This window comes from Rhinoraja longicauda, chromosome 35 (assembly GCF_053455715.1).
Source record: "Rhinoraja longicauda isolate Sanriku21f chromosome 35, sRhiLon1.1, whole genome shotgun sequence".
In the NCBI taxonomy this organism is placed as follows: Eukaryota; Metazoa; Chordata; class Chondrichthyes; order Rajiformes; family Arhynchobatidae; genus Rhinoraja; species Rhinoraja longicauda.
Genome location: NC_135987.1, coordinates 15,060,347 through 15,075,582, shown reverse-complemented (window position 1 = coordinate 15,075,582; position 15,236 = coordinate 15,060,347). Strand labels below are relative to the sequence as shown.

At 42.6% G+C, this 15,236-nt stretch overlaps 1 protein-coding gene across 1 annotated transcript; it reads left to right on the top strand.

The window, feature by feature from the left end:
- Nucleotides 1–2,356: 2,356 nt before the first annotated feature.
- Nucleotides 2,357–14,526, top strand: bloc1s2 (biogenesis of lysosomal organelles complex-1, subunit 2). Its single transcript, XM_078428379.1, has 5 exons — nucleotides 2,357–2,538; nucleotides 6,047–6,163; nucleotides 7,253–7,372; nucleotides 10,036–10,140; nucleotides 10,887–14,526. Exons 1-5 carry the CDS (start codon nucleotides 2,424–2,426, stop codon nucleotides 10,916–10,918), a joined length of 489 nt encoding a protein of 162 aa, XP_078284505.1. The 5' UTR covers nucleotides 2,357–2,423; the 3' UTR covers nucleotides 10,919–14,526.
- The last annotated feature ends 710 nt before the right edge of the window (nucleotides 14,527–15,236 follow it).

Below are 15,236 nucleotides of genomic sequence, written 5' to 3'. Positions count from 1 at the left end.
CTTGGCATCTCTACTGCAGTCCTTTATATTTAGATATATATATGCATATTTAAAAAATCAAAGCTTTGCCAACTTTGTGGAAGTGATCAAAGTTAATAACACTTAAGTTTTTCTACAGCATTGCTGTTGGATTGTATTGTAAGAAACTTTTAACTGATTTTTTTTCTTGGAATCTCTTGAAGACCTCACTTGATCTAATTGAAATGGCATTAAATGCAGGAATGGTAATTTCATAAATTATTGGGGTGAAATTTGATGGGGGTGCAGAGATAGTGAATTCAGATTGTCAATAGAAGCAAAATTAGTGGTTGGCAACCGGGAGATCGTGCAAGTCTAGGCGGTCTGAGCAGAGGTGTTCAGTGAAACGATCGCAGTCTGTGCCCTGTCTCGCCAATATATAGGAGTCCATACCTGGAACAGCGGATACAATAGATGAAGTTGGAGGAGGTGCAGTGAATCTCTACTTCACCCTCACCGTCACCCCAATTCCTCTCCAGAGATGCTGACCGACTCGCTGCTACTTCAGTACTTTGTGTTGTCTATCTTCGGTGTAAACCATATCTGCAGTTCCTTCCTATGCATTACTCTTAAGAACTTTGTCTTTTCTGTGATATGTTAGCTGCATTTCTGGGGCAATGGGAAGTGCAGATGGAGTCAGTGGGGTAAAATGCAGTGCATATGGAATTGCAGATGTTGGTTCCAGCATCTGCTCCACTGCAAAATCTCCTCAAGGTCTGCCTACTTTGCAGTTCTCTTCTCTGATGCAAGTTATCTAACATCCTCTCTTGCTCCCTCCCTCCCTCGTGACCTGTAACGTCACGTTTTCTCTCTCTGCAGAGATGCTGCCTGTCCTGCTGAGTTACTCCAGCATTTTGTGCCTATTTTCTGAAATGCAGATGGAGTCAGTTAGGGTTGCCAACTATCCCGTATTAGCTGGGATATCCTGTATTTTGGGCTAAAGGGACCACCCTTGTCCCGTATTAGGCCCGGGGGGTGCTGCAGGCCCTGACGCTGTAGGTCCCGACACTCTAGATTTCTGACATTTTAGCTTTGGGCAGTGTAGGTCTGGAGGCCCGTGCGCCGCCTAACGGAGGTTGCGTAGCAACCCACCGCCTGGCCCGGGTGGTCGCCATTGGTGGAGCAGGAGCACGTGGCCGCTGGCTGGGTGAGGTCACCTTGTCCTGTATTTGGGAGTGAGATAGTTGGCACCGCTAGAGTCAATGGTGGTGAATCTGAAATTCTTTGCCATAGAAGACTGTGTTGGTTAAGTCAATGGATATTTTTAAGGCAGAGATAGATTCTTGATTACAGGTGTCTGGTTATGTGAGAAGGCAGGAAAATGGGGTTAGGAGGGAAGAGATAGATCAGCCATGATTGAATGGCAGAGTAGACGATGGGCTTAATGGTCTAATTCTGCACCTATCACTTATGGATAGGAGAGGTTTGGAGGGATATGGACCAAATGCTGGCTGGTGGGACCAGTGTAGCTGGGACATAGCGTAGGAAAGAAAACTGCAAATGCTGGTGTAAATGAAACCTGCACGAGATAGCCCAGCTGTTGGCAGTTGTGCAGTAGAAAACAAACACAAACAGAAATCGAAGGTCGACACAAAATGCTGGAGTACCTCAGTGGGTCAGGCACCATCTCTGGAGAGAAGGAATGGGTGACGTTTCGGGTCGAGACCCTTCTTCAAGTCAAGTCAATTTTTATTTGTACAGCACATTTAAAAACAACCCAGTGCTGTACATCAATTCAGGTACTAAGAACGAACATACAATGGCACACAAACATAGCAGCACATACATAAACAGTTCACAGCGCCCCCTCAGAGGGCCTCAAACGCTAGGGAGTAGAAATAGGTTTTGAGCCTGGACTTAAAGGAGTCGATGGAGGGGACAGTTCTGATGGGGAGAGGGATGCTGTTCTCCAGTCTAGGAGCTTCAACCGCAAAAGCGCGTGGTCACCCCTGAGCTTAAGCCTAGACCGCGGGATAGTGAGTAGCCCCAAGTCGGCCAACCTGAGGGACCTGGAGATAGAGTGGTGGGTTAGAAGATTTTTGATATGGGGGGGGTGGCCATAAGGACTTTTAGGGCTTTGTATGTGAATAGGAGGAGCTTGAAGTTGATTCTGTACTGTACTGGGAGCCAGTGTTCAGCCTGGGACATGTTGGCTGGTGTGGGTAAGTTGGGCTGAAGGGCCGTGTTTCCACACTGTCCCTCTGTGACAGTGTGGCATGAGCTGCAGCCTCTGCCACAGCGTTTTGCCAGGGCTATCCCCGCACTGGGACAGCAGCCACGTGGCCGCAGCACATGTCACAGGGCAGTCGCAGTCTCCCCCAAAGGGGGGGCGGGGCCACCCGCACCGCGTCACGTGGAGCCCTCGCCGGTCAGGTGACCCCCGGCATCACGTGAGCAGCAGCAAGATGGCGGAGGTGGAGCCGCGACCGCTGAGCGGCGATGGCGGCGCAGGCCCGGCCGACAACAGTCACGGGGATGGAGGGGAGCAGGAGGTGGCGGGGGGCGGAGGCAAGAGGACCGGTAAGCAGTCGTGGCCGGGGTGTGGTACCCTCCCCGCCCGCTCCATGCCCGGCCTCTCCGCCCGGCCTGTGGCTGTGCCCGGCCCGGGTCTTGTCCCCTCCATGCAGCCTCGGGCTGCACCGCTCTCTCCTCCCGTGCATGGACAAGGCAAGGGGGGCTGACCCTCCCCGCCAACTCCATGCCCGGGGTTGGTCCCCTCTCCGCCCGGCCTGTGGCTGTGCCCGGCCCGGGTCTTGTCCCCTCCATGCAGCCTCGGGCTGCACCACTCTCTCCTTCCGTGCATGGACAAGGCAAGGGGGGGGGGGCTAACTCCATGCCCGGGGTTGGTCCCCTCTCCGCCCGGCCTGTGGCTGTGCCCGGCCTCTCCGCTCGGCCTGTGGCTGTGCCCGGCCCGGGTCTTGTCTCCTCCATGCAGCCTCGGGCTGCACCGCTCTCTCCTCCCGTGCATGGACAAGGAAAGGGGGGCTGACCCTCCCCGCCAACTCCATGCCCGGGGGAGGAGAGAGCAATGTGTAGCGGTGCACGGAGCTAAGAGGTAAATGCCCGGTACCGCTTCTCACCGCTTGGTCTGTAGTCCCATTACCTGCAACACCACACGCACTTTAAAAAAAAACCCATTGCTGCTTTTGTTTACCAGTGATTTCCACCGCTAAAGAGGTAAAATAACTAAATCCAATCCTTCTACCAGGTAATGTTGAGCTGTTAATTATATGCAATGCCATTGTAGCCGGTGGGAAGCATTTTGTTCACTGGACCGTCTCTCTTCCGAATTCAGACTTGCACAACTTCCATTTGTTCAACATCCAAGCAAATACTGTTCCTTGTGTTAACATTTTCAAGTCCCATTATAAAGATCCATGCAGAAATTTGGACTGAAATTACATGGCATAATCTTGTGGAATATAGAAACAGAAAATAGGTGCAGGAGTAGGCCATTCGGCCCTTCGAGCCTGCACTGCCATTCAATATGATCATGGCTGATCATCCAGCTCAGTAACCTGTACCTGCCTTCTCTCCATACCCCCTGATCCCTTTAGCCACAAGGGCCACATCTAACTCCCTCTTAAATATAGCCAATGAACTGGCCTCAACTACCTTCTGTGGCAGAGAATTCCACAGACTCACCACTCTGTGTGTGAAGAAATGTTTTCTCATCTCGGTCCTAAAAGACTTCCCCCTTATCCTTAAGCCGTGACCCCTGGTTCTGGACTCCCCCAACATCGGGAACAATCTTCCCGCATCTAGCCTCTCCAACCCCTTAAGAATTTTATATGTTTCTATAAGATCCCCCTCAGTCTTCTAAATTCCAGCGAGTACAAGCCTAGTCTATCCAGTCTTTCTTCATATGAAAGTCCCGCCATCCCAGGGATCAATCTGGTGAACCTTCTCTGTACTCCCTCTAAGGCAAGAACGTCTTTCCTCAGATTAGGAGACCAAAACTGCACACAATACTCCAGCTGCGGTCTCACCAATGCCCTGTACAACTGCAGTAGAACCTCCCTGCTCCTAAACTCAAATCCTCTTGCTATGAATGCCAACATACCATTCGCTTTCTTCACTGCCTGCTGCACCTGCACACTTGCTTTTAGTGACTGGTGCACCATGACACCCAGGTCACGTTGCATCTCCCCTTCTCCTAATCGGTCACCATTCGGGTAATACTCTGCTTTCCTGTTCTTGCTGCCAAAGTGGATAACCTCACATTTATCCACATTATATTGCATCAGCCATGCATTTGCCCACTTGCCTAATCTATCCAAGTCACTCTGCAGCCTCCTAGTATCCTCCTCACAGCTAACACTGCCACCCAGCTTCGTGTCATCCGCAAACTTAGAGATGTTGCATTCAATTCCCTCGTCCAAATATGAAGCAACTTGCTGTTTAATGTGGCCATACACTCTACCTATTTAAAACCCCAAGGGAATTCACCTTGCTGCTCGGTCATTATTTGTTCCACGATTAACATTATGAAAATAAACATCTGGTTATATTTACATTGTTGTGTGTGGGGCAGCACAGCTGGAAGAGCTTCTGCCTCACAGTGCCAGAGACCAGGTTCAATCCAGACCTTGGGTGCTGTCTCCATGAAGTTTGCATGTTCTCCCTAAGACTGGGTGGGTATCCTCCAGGTGCTCCTGTTTCCTCCCACAAACCAAAGCCAGGCAGGTATGCAGGTTAATTAGTCTCTATAAATTGTCCATAGTGTACAGGCGGTGGATGAAAAAAATGGGATAACACAGACATGCTGTAAATTACAAATTGATGGTCTGCATGGACACTGACCCGAAGGGCCTGTTTTTACGTGCTGTTCACCAAAACTAAAACAATCTCTATTAACTTCAGGGACTACAAAGTATTTTGTTGTTCGTAATATAGTTTTGATGAACAGAGGCCAGGAAAATTGGTTTGACAGGGTAGCCCAAAATATGTTTGTTTACTGGTAAAATGTTTCAAAGTTTACGCGGCTTTCTGTGAACTGGTTCATGCTAATGAAACTTTCTATGCACTTACATAAAAACAGAAAATTCTGAAAATATTCAGCAGCTCATCCCCTTCCCTGCTCATCCCATCCCCGGTAGCCTCTCAAGCTTCTTTTCTGTGCTTCTGCTTTCCATTTCACATAAAGGATCTTCAGCCTGAAACATATCTCTGTTTCACTTCCTACAATTGCAGTCTGACACAGTGAATATTGCAAGTACTTTCTGTTTTTATTTTAGATTTCCAGCATCTGCCACTTTAAAAAATATTTAGTCAACATCTTCTGATGCTGGTTGCACTGTAGTACATGGTCAAATCCCTGGGAACTTTCTTGCAGTGGCGCAACGCACCATACATTGGGATGTTTTGAATGTGTGTTTGCCAGTTTCACACCAATCTTTCCAAGTCAGAATTTATCTATGAAATTAAAATCCATTTACTTATGTTAAATAATAAAATACTAAATGCACATTAAACCTTTTGAATACCACCACAGTTTTATATAAAACTAGACCAAGTGGCCCCAAATCTCTCCTGCATTGGTGCAGCACCCTCTCCTTCCCCTCTTCTCCTTCCCCCTCCCCCTCCCCACATCCCCTCTCCATCCCCCTCAACCCCCCTTATCCATCTTCCTCCCCCCCCACCTCCCTCCTCCCTCTCTAGGAGATAGATTTAAACTTTAAAATGTGAATAACTAAAAATATAACACCGATTTCAATAAAACTACTTGCATTTTCACTAAAGTGACAATGGTGAGTAAGGTGGGCCTAAAATTGTCGCACTATCGTGTACCGTTTTGGCTGAAGTTCAGTCACAAACAAGATAACAAACGAGAGTTTTAGTATATAGATACCAATGTTGAGGACAACACATTTGTTTCCCCAACAACTACGTTTCCAAAGATGTCTTATGAATGGAAATGTTCTAATTTGGATTTTAAAAAAGTTGTGGATCTATCCTTTTCTTATCACCTCCACTTTTTGAGTCAATGGGTTTACTCGTAATACTAGTTATATATTTTCTCTGACAGATGATTTTGGAGTGGAGACAGCAGAGGAAGCTACAGAACCTTCAGAACCAGACATAAATGAACTCTGTAAGGAGATGTTTACAAAAATGTCCGTCTATCTGCAAGGAGAGCTTACAGGTCAGTTGGTGGTTGGTTTTGCAGTGATTAAAATTCACAGCTGACCTCTGCAACTTGAACAGCATATATCATGTTTCACACCACTGTATTATCCTTTGCACATTTCCAGGATAAGCTTTTTAGAAACTGGATTTTTTTGTCTTGTTTCAGTTGTGTTTTAATTAGAAACATTCTGCATAATTCACTGAATTGCAAAAGTAAATATTTTTGAAATGATTTTGACATTAATCTGCAGTTATAATATCAGGGTGACATCGTACATCTTTTAGATGCTTCTGCTGGGCAATAATGTACTGACTTGTCCTGCAGTTCAAAAAAAGGGATGTAGCAGATCCACTTTACATTCTGAACTTTAGACTCCTAATTGTTCAACTTGCTTGACGTAAACTGAGCTAATATTTTCTGAGAAAACTAGAGCAGTAAAATTGCATTTCCATTTGCCTTTCTTATAGAAAAGAGGTAATGTCATTTTAGTATAAAAGCAAGATGAATTAACTGAAACACAGGAATCAGTTGAGGGAACCAAAGAAATGAGTAACGGGTTTGGGAAGGGCTGGGTGAAGAATTAAAACAATTGAAAGATGTGACCATTACACAGTAGTACATGATTGTGAAGATTGAGAATGAGGGCAGCAGAGTGAAGGCAGTGAAAGGTGAAGACTAAATGATTAATTTGCATTCTTTTTGTGGGCATGGGTGGTGGGAGAGAGAGTGTGTGTTCAAGGATGTTGACTGAGGGATAATGGAAGAACAAAATAAGCACATTAACATGTAAAAGGGTAAAATTATGACTGGATGCATTTCTTAACAGAAAATACCAGGTTCTTGAAGACAGCCTGCTGGGTTCCTTTAAACAAAAATTGAATGTTGCAGTAAAAGAATGTGATGCTTGTTAATATGAAAAAATAGTTAATGTAGGTTGATGAACTGTGTTTATAATCAATCTGACAACTTCAATTTGAAGGTAAACATTGTATCACTTTTTTGTTGAGCATGAAAAGTTACACCTATTGGTGTCTAACCGACTATTGCAAATTGCTGAAATAACTGATCATTGAGTTATTGATGTATGCCAAACTGTTTACTTAGCTACCTGTGAAGATTACAAACTATTGGAGAACATGAACAAAGTGACTGGCCTTAAGTACTTGGAGATGAAGGAGATTGCTGTTAATATTAATCGCAACCTCAAAGATCTAAATCAGAAATGTGAGTAGTTGGTATTTCAAGTTTCTGGCATGTAAAAGGACTCATCGTTCGTTGTTTAATTGGTAACCACTTTAGCTACTTTTCAGACTCCCTATAGAGATTTGTTTCAGTGAATCTTACAGTTACTTATTTTAAGTTCTTCGAGATTAGCAACTGTTTGATGTTTCTTGATTAATAAACAGTCAAGTTAATTATGAACTGGATTTTTTTCCCACTTCAAAAGCTGTGTGGTGAATGTTGTATTCATCCAGACGGTTGAAGCCGGAGCTGAAACCAATTTGTATGGATGGTGTGCACAAAGTCCTCAGCATTCTCAAGATGAATGGGGATCTGCAGAGCTGAGCCCAATACATTCATTAATCTGTGCTTTATTGAATATTGTAGCATAGAAATTTAGTTCTTCCAATGTTCAACTTCACATTGAGGTGGTTGCTTTAGAAAAAGGACATTTCTGACTTACAAAGAAATTGGACAGTTCTTAAGAATGGGACTCTTATTTAACCCAGTGACCACCTGTATTAGTGTACAGGTAAATCTCCATTGGAAGTGGGAAAATACAGCCTTATGACACAATTGTATACAAACGATCTAAGGAGGACGATCTTGGGTATATCAGAGTAAAATTGGGTTCCATCATCCAAAATTTCATAATGGTAGCTAATTGTAACACAGAGGGCATGAGTTTTGAGGTGTGAATGTGGTGCATTGTTGCCAAAGCTCCTGCTCCTGTGGCCATTTCTCAGTGAGATTGCCAAGTACGAATGAAGCCTCCAACACAGGGAAGTTGGTTCCAACCCCAAACTTCACCTATCCATGTTCTCCAGTGATGCTGCCTGACCCTCTGAGTTATTCCAGCATTCTATGCCGATCTACGAGGAAGTTGGTGTTTAGATTTGAAATTCTATATTGTAAAGTAGGTAATTTGTTAAAGCATGCTGTGTAACAAGGAGAGAATTCTCTAATATTTCTCTAATATTTTATATCCCACAAATTGAAACTGCTGGTTACGTTTGCATTGTGATCATGTCATACTTATTATACTTGAACCATCATGCTTTCAACATTTTGGCAGCAGTTGCTTCAAACAAAATATGGATGGATTCTATCTAACTTAAAGATTTAAGACCGCAGTAATTTGAGGAAGGACATTCTTGCTATTGAGGGAGTGTAGCGTAGGTTTACTAGGTTAATTCCCGGAATGGCGGGACTGTCATATGTTGAAAGACTGGAGCGACTAGGCTTGTGTACACTGGAATTTAGAAGGATGAGAGGGGATCTTATCGAAATGTATAAAATTATTAAGGGGTTGGACACGTTAGAGGCAGGAAACATGTTCCCAATGTTGGGGGAGTCCAGAACCAGGGGCCACAGTTTAAAAATAAGGGGTAGGCCATTTAGAACGGAGATGAGGAAAAACTTTTTCAGTCAGAGAGTTGTGAATCTGGAATTCTCTGCCTCAGAAGGCAGTGGAGGCCAATTCTCTGAATGCATTCGAGAGAGAGCTAGATAGAGCTCTTAAGGATAGCGGAGTCAGGGGGTATGGGGAGAAGGCAGGAACGGGGTACTGATTGAGAATGATCAGCCACGATCACATTGAATGGCGGTGCTGGCTCGAAGGGCCGAATGGCCTACTCCTGCACTTATTGTCTATTGTCTATAAGAAGAAGGGGTAGGCCATTTAGGACAGAGATGAGGAAAAACTTCTTCACCCGGAGAATTGTGAATCTGTGGAATTATCTGCCATAGAAGGCAGTGGAGGCCAATTCACTGGATGTTTTCAAGAGAGTTAGATTTAGCTCTGAATGCTAAAGGAATCAAGGAATATGGGGGGAAGCAGGAACGGGGAACTGATTTTAGATGATTAGCTATGTTCATATTGAATGGTGTGTAAAGGAGAAAAGGGGATTTAAGGGTTAAGGTGTATGTGACCAAATGCTACATGAAGATGAACTGTCACTAAATTAAAGCAGGCAAGTCTACCTCTGTGTTGATGCCGGCTTGAGATTGCAGAAGGGGTGTTGTAATCTTACAAAGGACAGGAAACGGATACAAAGGAAGAGCACCGAGTTGACTTGAGCATCTTAACAATTACCACAAGGTTGAGCCCCAGGAAGATGTGTTTATGTTAATTATGTTAATAGACTGAGCCTCGTTACAATCACTCTAAAGTTGAGCACCAGGAAGATGTGTTTATGTTAATATACTGAATTAATAACCTCGGACAATGGCCAGTGATAGTGGGTGATGATTCATTGAACTCCTATCCTCTTGCAAGACCACCTGTGTGGGTTGTCTGGTTCTGTTATCACTTCTAAAAACCCATTGTATTTGGTGCATAAAAAGGTTGCTGAAACACTCTGTAAGGGAGTGGGGTCTTCGAGTTGCAGCTCTCCCACTCCCGCTGGCGTAATAAAGACTCTAATGTTTTACCACTTTATGGTATTGTCTGTCTATTAGAATCGAACTTTAACAGGTGGTGCTAGCTTGAAGGGCCGAATGGCCTACTCCTGCACCTATTTTTTCTATCTATGCTTTACTGGTGTAGAATCAGTTGATTGCAGAGCATTTCAGTTTATTTCACAATAACATTTGTTTATGTTGGTTTTGTTAGGGGAGATGTGAGTAATAAGATGTGTATGGACCTTATCTCCCTTATCTCCTAGATGCTAGTCTACAACCGTACCTTGACCAGATCGGTCAGATTGAAGAACAAGTAGCGGCACTGGAACAAGCAGCATACAGATTGGATGCATACTCCAAGAAACTAGGTGGGAACTTGTGCTTTTAGTTTGTAACAATCTGCCAATCTTTGCAGTTCAGTGAACATCTACTTTTTGAGAATAGCGTAGAATTTTGAATTTGTGTATTAGTGTTCAATATAGCTAGCCAGAAACGTGTAAACATATAATAAAAGCAGAGCTAACAAAGTGAGTAATTAGAGTGAGAGAAAGTAGGCCTGGGGAATTAATAATGGTAAACAGGGAAATGACAGATGCATTAAATGGGTACTTTACATTAGTCTTCACTACACAGCATCCTAAAAGTAGTTATAAATTGGGAATTGAAAGAGAGTGTGGAGCGATGAAAGGTATAATCATTAGGGAAATGTTACTGAACAGATTATCGGAGTTGTGGGCTGACAAGTTTCCAGGTCCTGATGGATTTCGTTTTAGTCTCGAGAATCAGCTAGTGAGGTGGTAGATGTGTTTTAATTTTCCTAAGTTTCCGATATTCATAAAACGTTCCATTAGATTGAAAAATAGGAAGTACAACTCCTTTATTCAAAATGGGACCAAGACAAAGTGGAAACTATAGATCGGAATTGAAAGATTTAATGTTTTCATGTGTTGGATGTCAATAGTTTATTTGTCCATGAAACTGATTTATCATGTGTGACTGAACTTCTGCGAGCATGCATGTTTCAACAAACCCATTATAGACAAAAATTAACATCTTTGTTACAGCCCTTTCTAAGTTGTAACTCAAAATTCCCATGCATTGTTCTCTTTTATAGAAGCCAAATTTAAGAAATTAGAGAAGCGATGACCTCCACTACACTGAAGATGTCATGAATGATGTACGTCCATCCGTGGGTAGATGATGTTCAAGCAATTGACAAAGAACTAGACAACTGATGAGACTGTGATGGAGCGAGTATTTATTATTCTGCACTGAAATATCCACAGCGAAGAGTGGTTGAATTAGAGCATTCTTTTACCTGCACACATGGGCAAGAGTCTCAGCTACAAGTAACCTATTTGGACTAGATACGTTGCAATTACTAACTATTTTGTAATAATAGGAAATATTTGCTGTACAAGTAGCTTGAAAGCTTAACTTTCTGTTGTGTTTGAATTTGAGTTTGAATGGGTTGTTCCTTCTCTGTCTGATTCTGTTCTGTGACCATTGGAGTAAAGCCTTTCGATCAATCCTATGAGTACTAAGGTGGAGTGCGAAAAGGCTCTCGAGGCTTCAGCTCTCCCTGCACCTCCAACGTCTGGCCTTCCATGGACAGAACCTCAGTCTTGTGAAGTAATTGCTTCGAAACGGTCTTGCTAAATTATGAAAACTTTTACCTGGTATATTGAATCTTAATTAATTGTTTCTAATAGTTCCTAAATTCTCATTGTTGATGCTGATGGCTAGTGTCAATTTTTTGTCATCAATTTGGTGTAGAAAAGAGATATTTTATATGAAAGCGATTGAAACGTAATCTGGAACAAATTATCTGTATCCTGCTGTAAGTATTGAACTGGTGTAGTTCTCCAGAATCTGTTGACGATACTGGTGGGTTAGTTCAACCATTGTACAATCTGGTTCAGTGCTGCACCTAACTTGGATTATTTATAATTTGTATGAATGGCAACTTGTTATGGCATATTGAAAATAAGAGTGAATGAAATGCAGATTTTTTTTAACCTTGAACAATGCAAAGTAAATACTTTACTGCCCCCCCTCCACCAACTCAGTTTAGTTTTCTAAATCTTCAATTACCATGACATATTCTGGCACTGGTTTATATGAAAGTGTAATGTTGTGGGCTGCCTCTTCCTCCCTGCCTGTCCAAATGACTGGCATCGTTTTCTTCCTTGTTCAGGTACAAGTGGCGGTTCCGATCATTATTTAATAACTCATACCTGGATGACAGGTATTGTAGGATGTTTCTGGATGTTCACATTTCTTGAGCTATGCTGCTAATTTAATGCATAAAAGTTGCCTCGTCCTTCATAGGTTCTGTGAGCAGATCCAGGCCATTCGGCCCATCAAGACTACTCTGCCATTTAATCACGACTGATCTATCTTTTCTAAACCCCATTCTTCTGGCTTCGCCCCATAATCCCTGACACCTTTACTAATCATTGATTAGTCCTCTCTGATCTTTGGTCAAACTCTCCTCCCTGGATCTCTTTTGGACAAAATATGTGTAACATTGATCTCTGTTGAGAAATCTGGCAGTTCTTCAGTGTTATCCTACAGAGGTGCTCTAAATGTTTGTAGACGTTTATTAATATGTTAGGTTGTTGTGAATTTAGTAGTGAAATATATCTCAAGTGTGTGAAGAAGGGTTCCGACCCGAAACGTCACCTATCCATGTTCTCCAGAGACGCTACCTGACTCGCTGAATTACTCTAGCACTTTGTGTTTTTTTGGCGAATTAACTTTTGGATGTCTAGGAGAACAGGGTTCCATAGTTCATAAGTGTGGCTGATTGCTATTTATAACAGAAGGCTATTAACTATAATGTCCAGTCCTGGTGTTGGTACTTAATATAAGCCTTGCCCCACCCTCCTTCATCTCATCCCATCCTATCCCCATATTCATTTCTCTTGTGTTTATTTAGCCTTCCCTATAAATGCACATATACTAATCACCCCAAACCAGACCACCACAGCGTTTCCCACATTGCTTTCTCTCAATAAAGATTTCTACTTCAAGTCTCTATTGGACTTGCCTCTTTGAGACCTCCCTACATTGATATGCCCTACCTTTAAGTTCCATTAGATCTCATGGATAGAAAGAGAGCAAAGCCCCACTCTGTTCAATATGTTCTTACAGCTATAATGTGCATCATGTTAGTTAATCTCCTTTGTACATTTTCCAATGGTCCATTGCTGGCTGCTTCATCATTTACACAGCTTCCCCTTTGTGATAATGTACAGCTGAATAATATGGTACAGTAAAAGTTTAAAGTACCTTTTAAGCATTTGTATGAGTTGCAAAATGTTTTGCTTACATCTTTAAGATGGCGCAACAGAGAATGGACTTGAACCTGGTATTTTTGACCAATCTTTTACAAAAGTATGAAACAATGCAAATCTGCATTTCTTGGCTGTGAATACACTAGGTATATTTAAAAGTTGCTTGCATTGTGCAGATTCGTCTGATCTTGATACACAAGTGAAGCTTGAGAGTAACAAATTATACCTGTTTTTTTTAATAATCTGATGACCATTTAATTTATAGTTGATCTGTATTGAAAAATGTGCATTTGGAAGTGAGTTTTAAGGGTATTGCAATATCATGGAAGTCTGTGGTGTAATGTTCTGAATTGATACTAACATTTGGGTCATTGCTTTTGTATCCAAATGCATCATATCTGTAAAATGATTGACATAAATGTTCCTTATCCTTTGAGTAAAGCACATGGAGGATAAAAAGTAAGTAGTGTGAGTGCGTGTATTCTCCAGTAAAATCTCTTGCTGTTCTTTAAAACTACCCTCTCCAACTAACCTGCCAGATTGTGGTTAAATTAAATTATATCTTCATATACGTACATTTCTCCTGTAGCAGCAATTTTTGTTTTGAAGCCATTTATTTATTAATGTATGAATAAAAACAAAATAACAGTTAGATCAAGATGCAAGGAACTGCAGGTGCCGGTTTACAAAAAATACGGAACATCAAATTCTCTGATTTTAAGTAGTGAACCTACATACACCTCCGCTCCCCTTTTCTTACCTCTCTTTCGTGTACCCCACCTGGGTCCACACCCATTTCTCCCTTCCACCTCTATTCCTTCCTCTGGCTTCACAATTCAAACCTCTTCTATCCTTATCTTACACTTTATTTTTCCATCTGTGGTCTTTGTCCAACCGTGTGCCAATCAAAAGTCCCTCTCATCTGTATCTACCTGTCACTCGCCAGGCTTTGGCCCACCCCCACCTCTTTTCCACCTTTCGCCCTTTCCTCGCGCAGGAAGTCTGAAAAAGGGTCCCGACCCGAAACGTCACCCATCCATGTTTCCAGAGATGCTGCCTGACCTGCTGAGTTACTCCAGCACCTTGTGCCTTTAATAATAAGATCAATTCTTTGCAACCATTTGGTCCAATGTATGCAGTTTGAGAAATTGTTGCGCATGTACAATGTTGTTGATGCATCCGGACCATAAACACAATAAATTTGAAGGATTCTGCTATTGGGGAAAGGTAAAGTTTAGATTGTTTCAGTGTAGTCCTGAAATTGCAATAAAACAAATACAAATGACCTGTCTAATACCATTAATCTTAATCCACTGAAATGAATGCACACAGTGAAGGGGGGATGCAGCAATCTCAGGGGAATTAGCAGAAGGAGCATCTGAACATTTTGTAATTGCAGCAAAAGTATTCAGTTCTGATTTTATTGCAAAATAAATGTCTTTGATTTGCATTTAATGGTTGATGTTTTCATGCTTGGACCAGGTTGGCAGTCATGTTCAAGTAAGCCAGTCCTGAAGCTGCTGCAACCAATGGGCATCTTGAATGTTTCAGCAACCCTTCTTCATTCTGCCCTGTGCATGGTTAGTTTGGTAGAACCTTCATATCATATCATATCATATATCTACAGCCGGAAACAGGCCTTTTCGGCCCTCCAAGTCCGTGCCGCCCAGTGATCCCCGTACATTAACACTATCCTACACCCACTAGGGACAATTTTTACATTTACCCAGCCAATTAACCTACATACCTGTACGTCTTTGGAGTGTGGGAGGAAACCGAAGATCTCGGAGAAAACCCACGCAGGCAACCTTCTTGAAGTTCAGTTTTGGATATCGGGGCCCATGTCTCTCTTGCCTCCACCAAACCCTTAATAATTGTGTCTAGAATTTTGTGCTACCTTCCACCCAATGGCATTTTCCCATCACATAGCCTTAAACAATGTCTGTGGAATTCCAATTCCTGGAATGACTTGCTGCTTGGCCAGCATTACTCTCAGTGGATGAGACGATGTGGATATTTAACATAACTCAGTTTTGTTTTGACTTTTAGTTAAGCATCCATGCCATCAACTGGTGGTTCTTTTACCTCATAAAGTTCTGAATACAATTTTCTTCATGAGAAAACTGATTGACTTCTCTTTGTACTCTGATACATCAATATATATG

Bases quoted from the DNA above. Each gene is read 5' to 3' on its own strand.
- bloc1s2 (XM_078428379.1), top strand. From the start codon at position 2,424: ATGGCGGAGGTGGAGCCGCGACCGCTGAGCGGCGATGGCGGCGCAGGC. The intron at 2,539-6,046 runs GTAAGCAGTCGT...TTTCTCTGACAG, and splicing joins GGGCGGAGGCAAGAGGACCG to ATGATTTTGGAGTGGAGACA. The intron at 7,373-10,035 runs GTGAGTAGTTGG...CTTATCTCCTAG, and splicing joins CAAAGATCTAAATCAGAAAT to ATGCTAGTCTACAACCGTAC.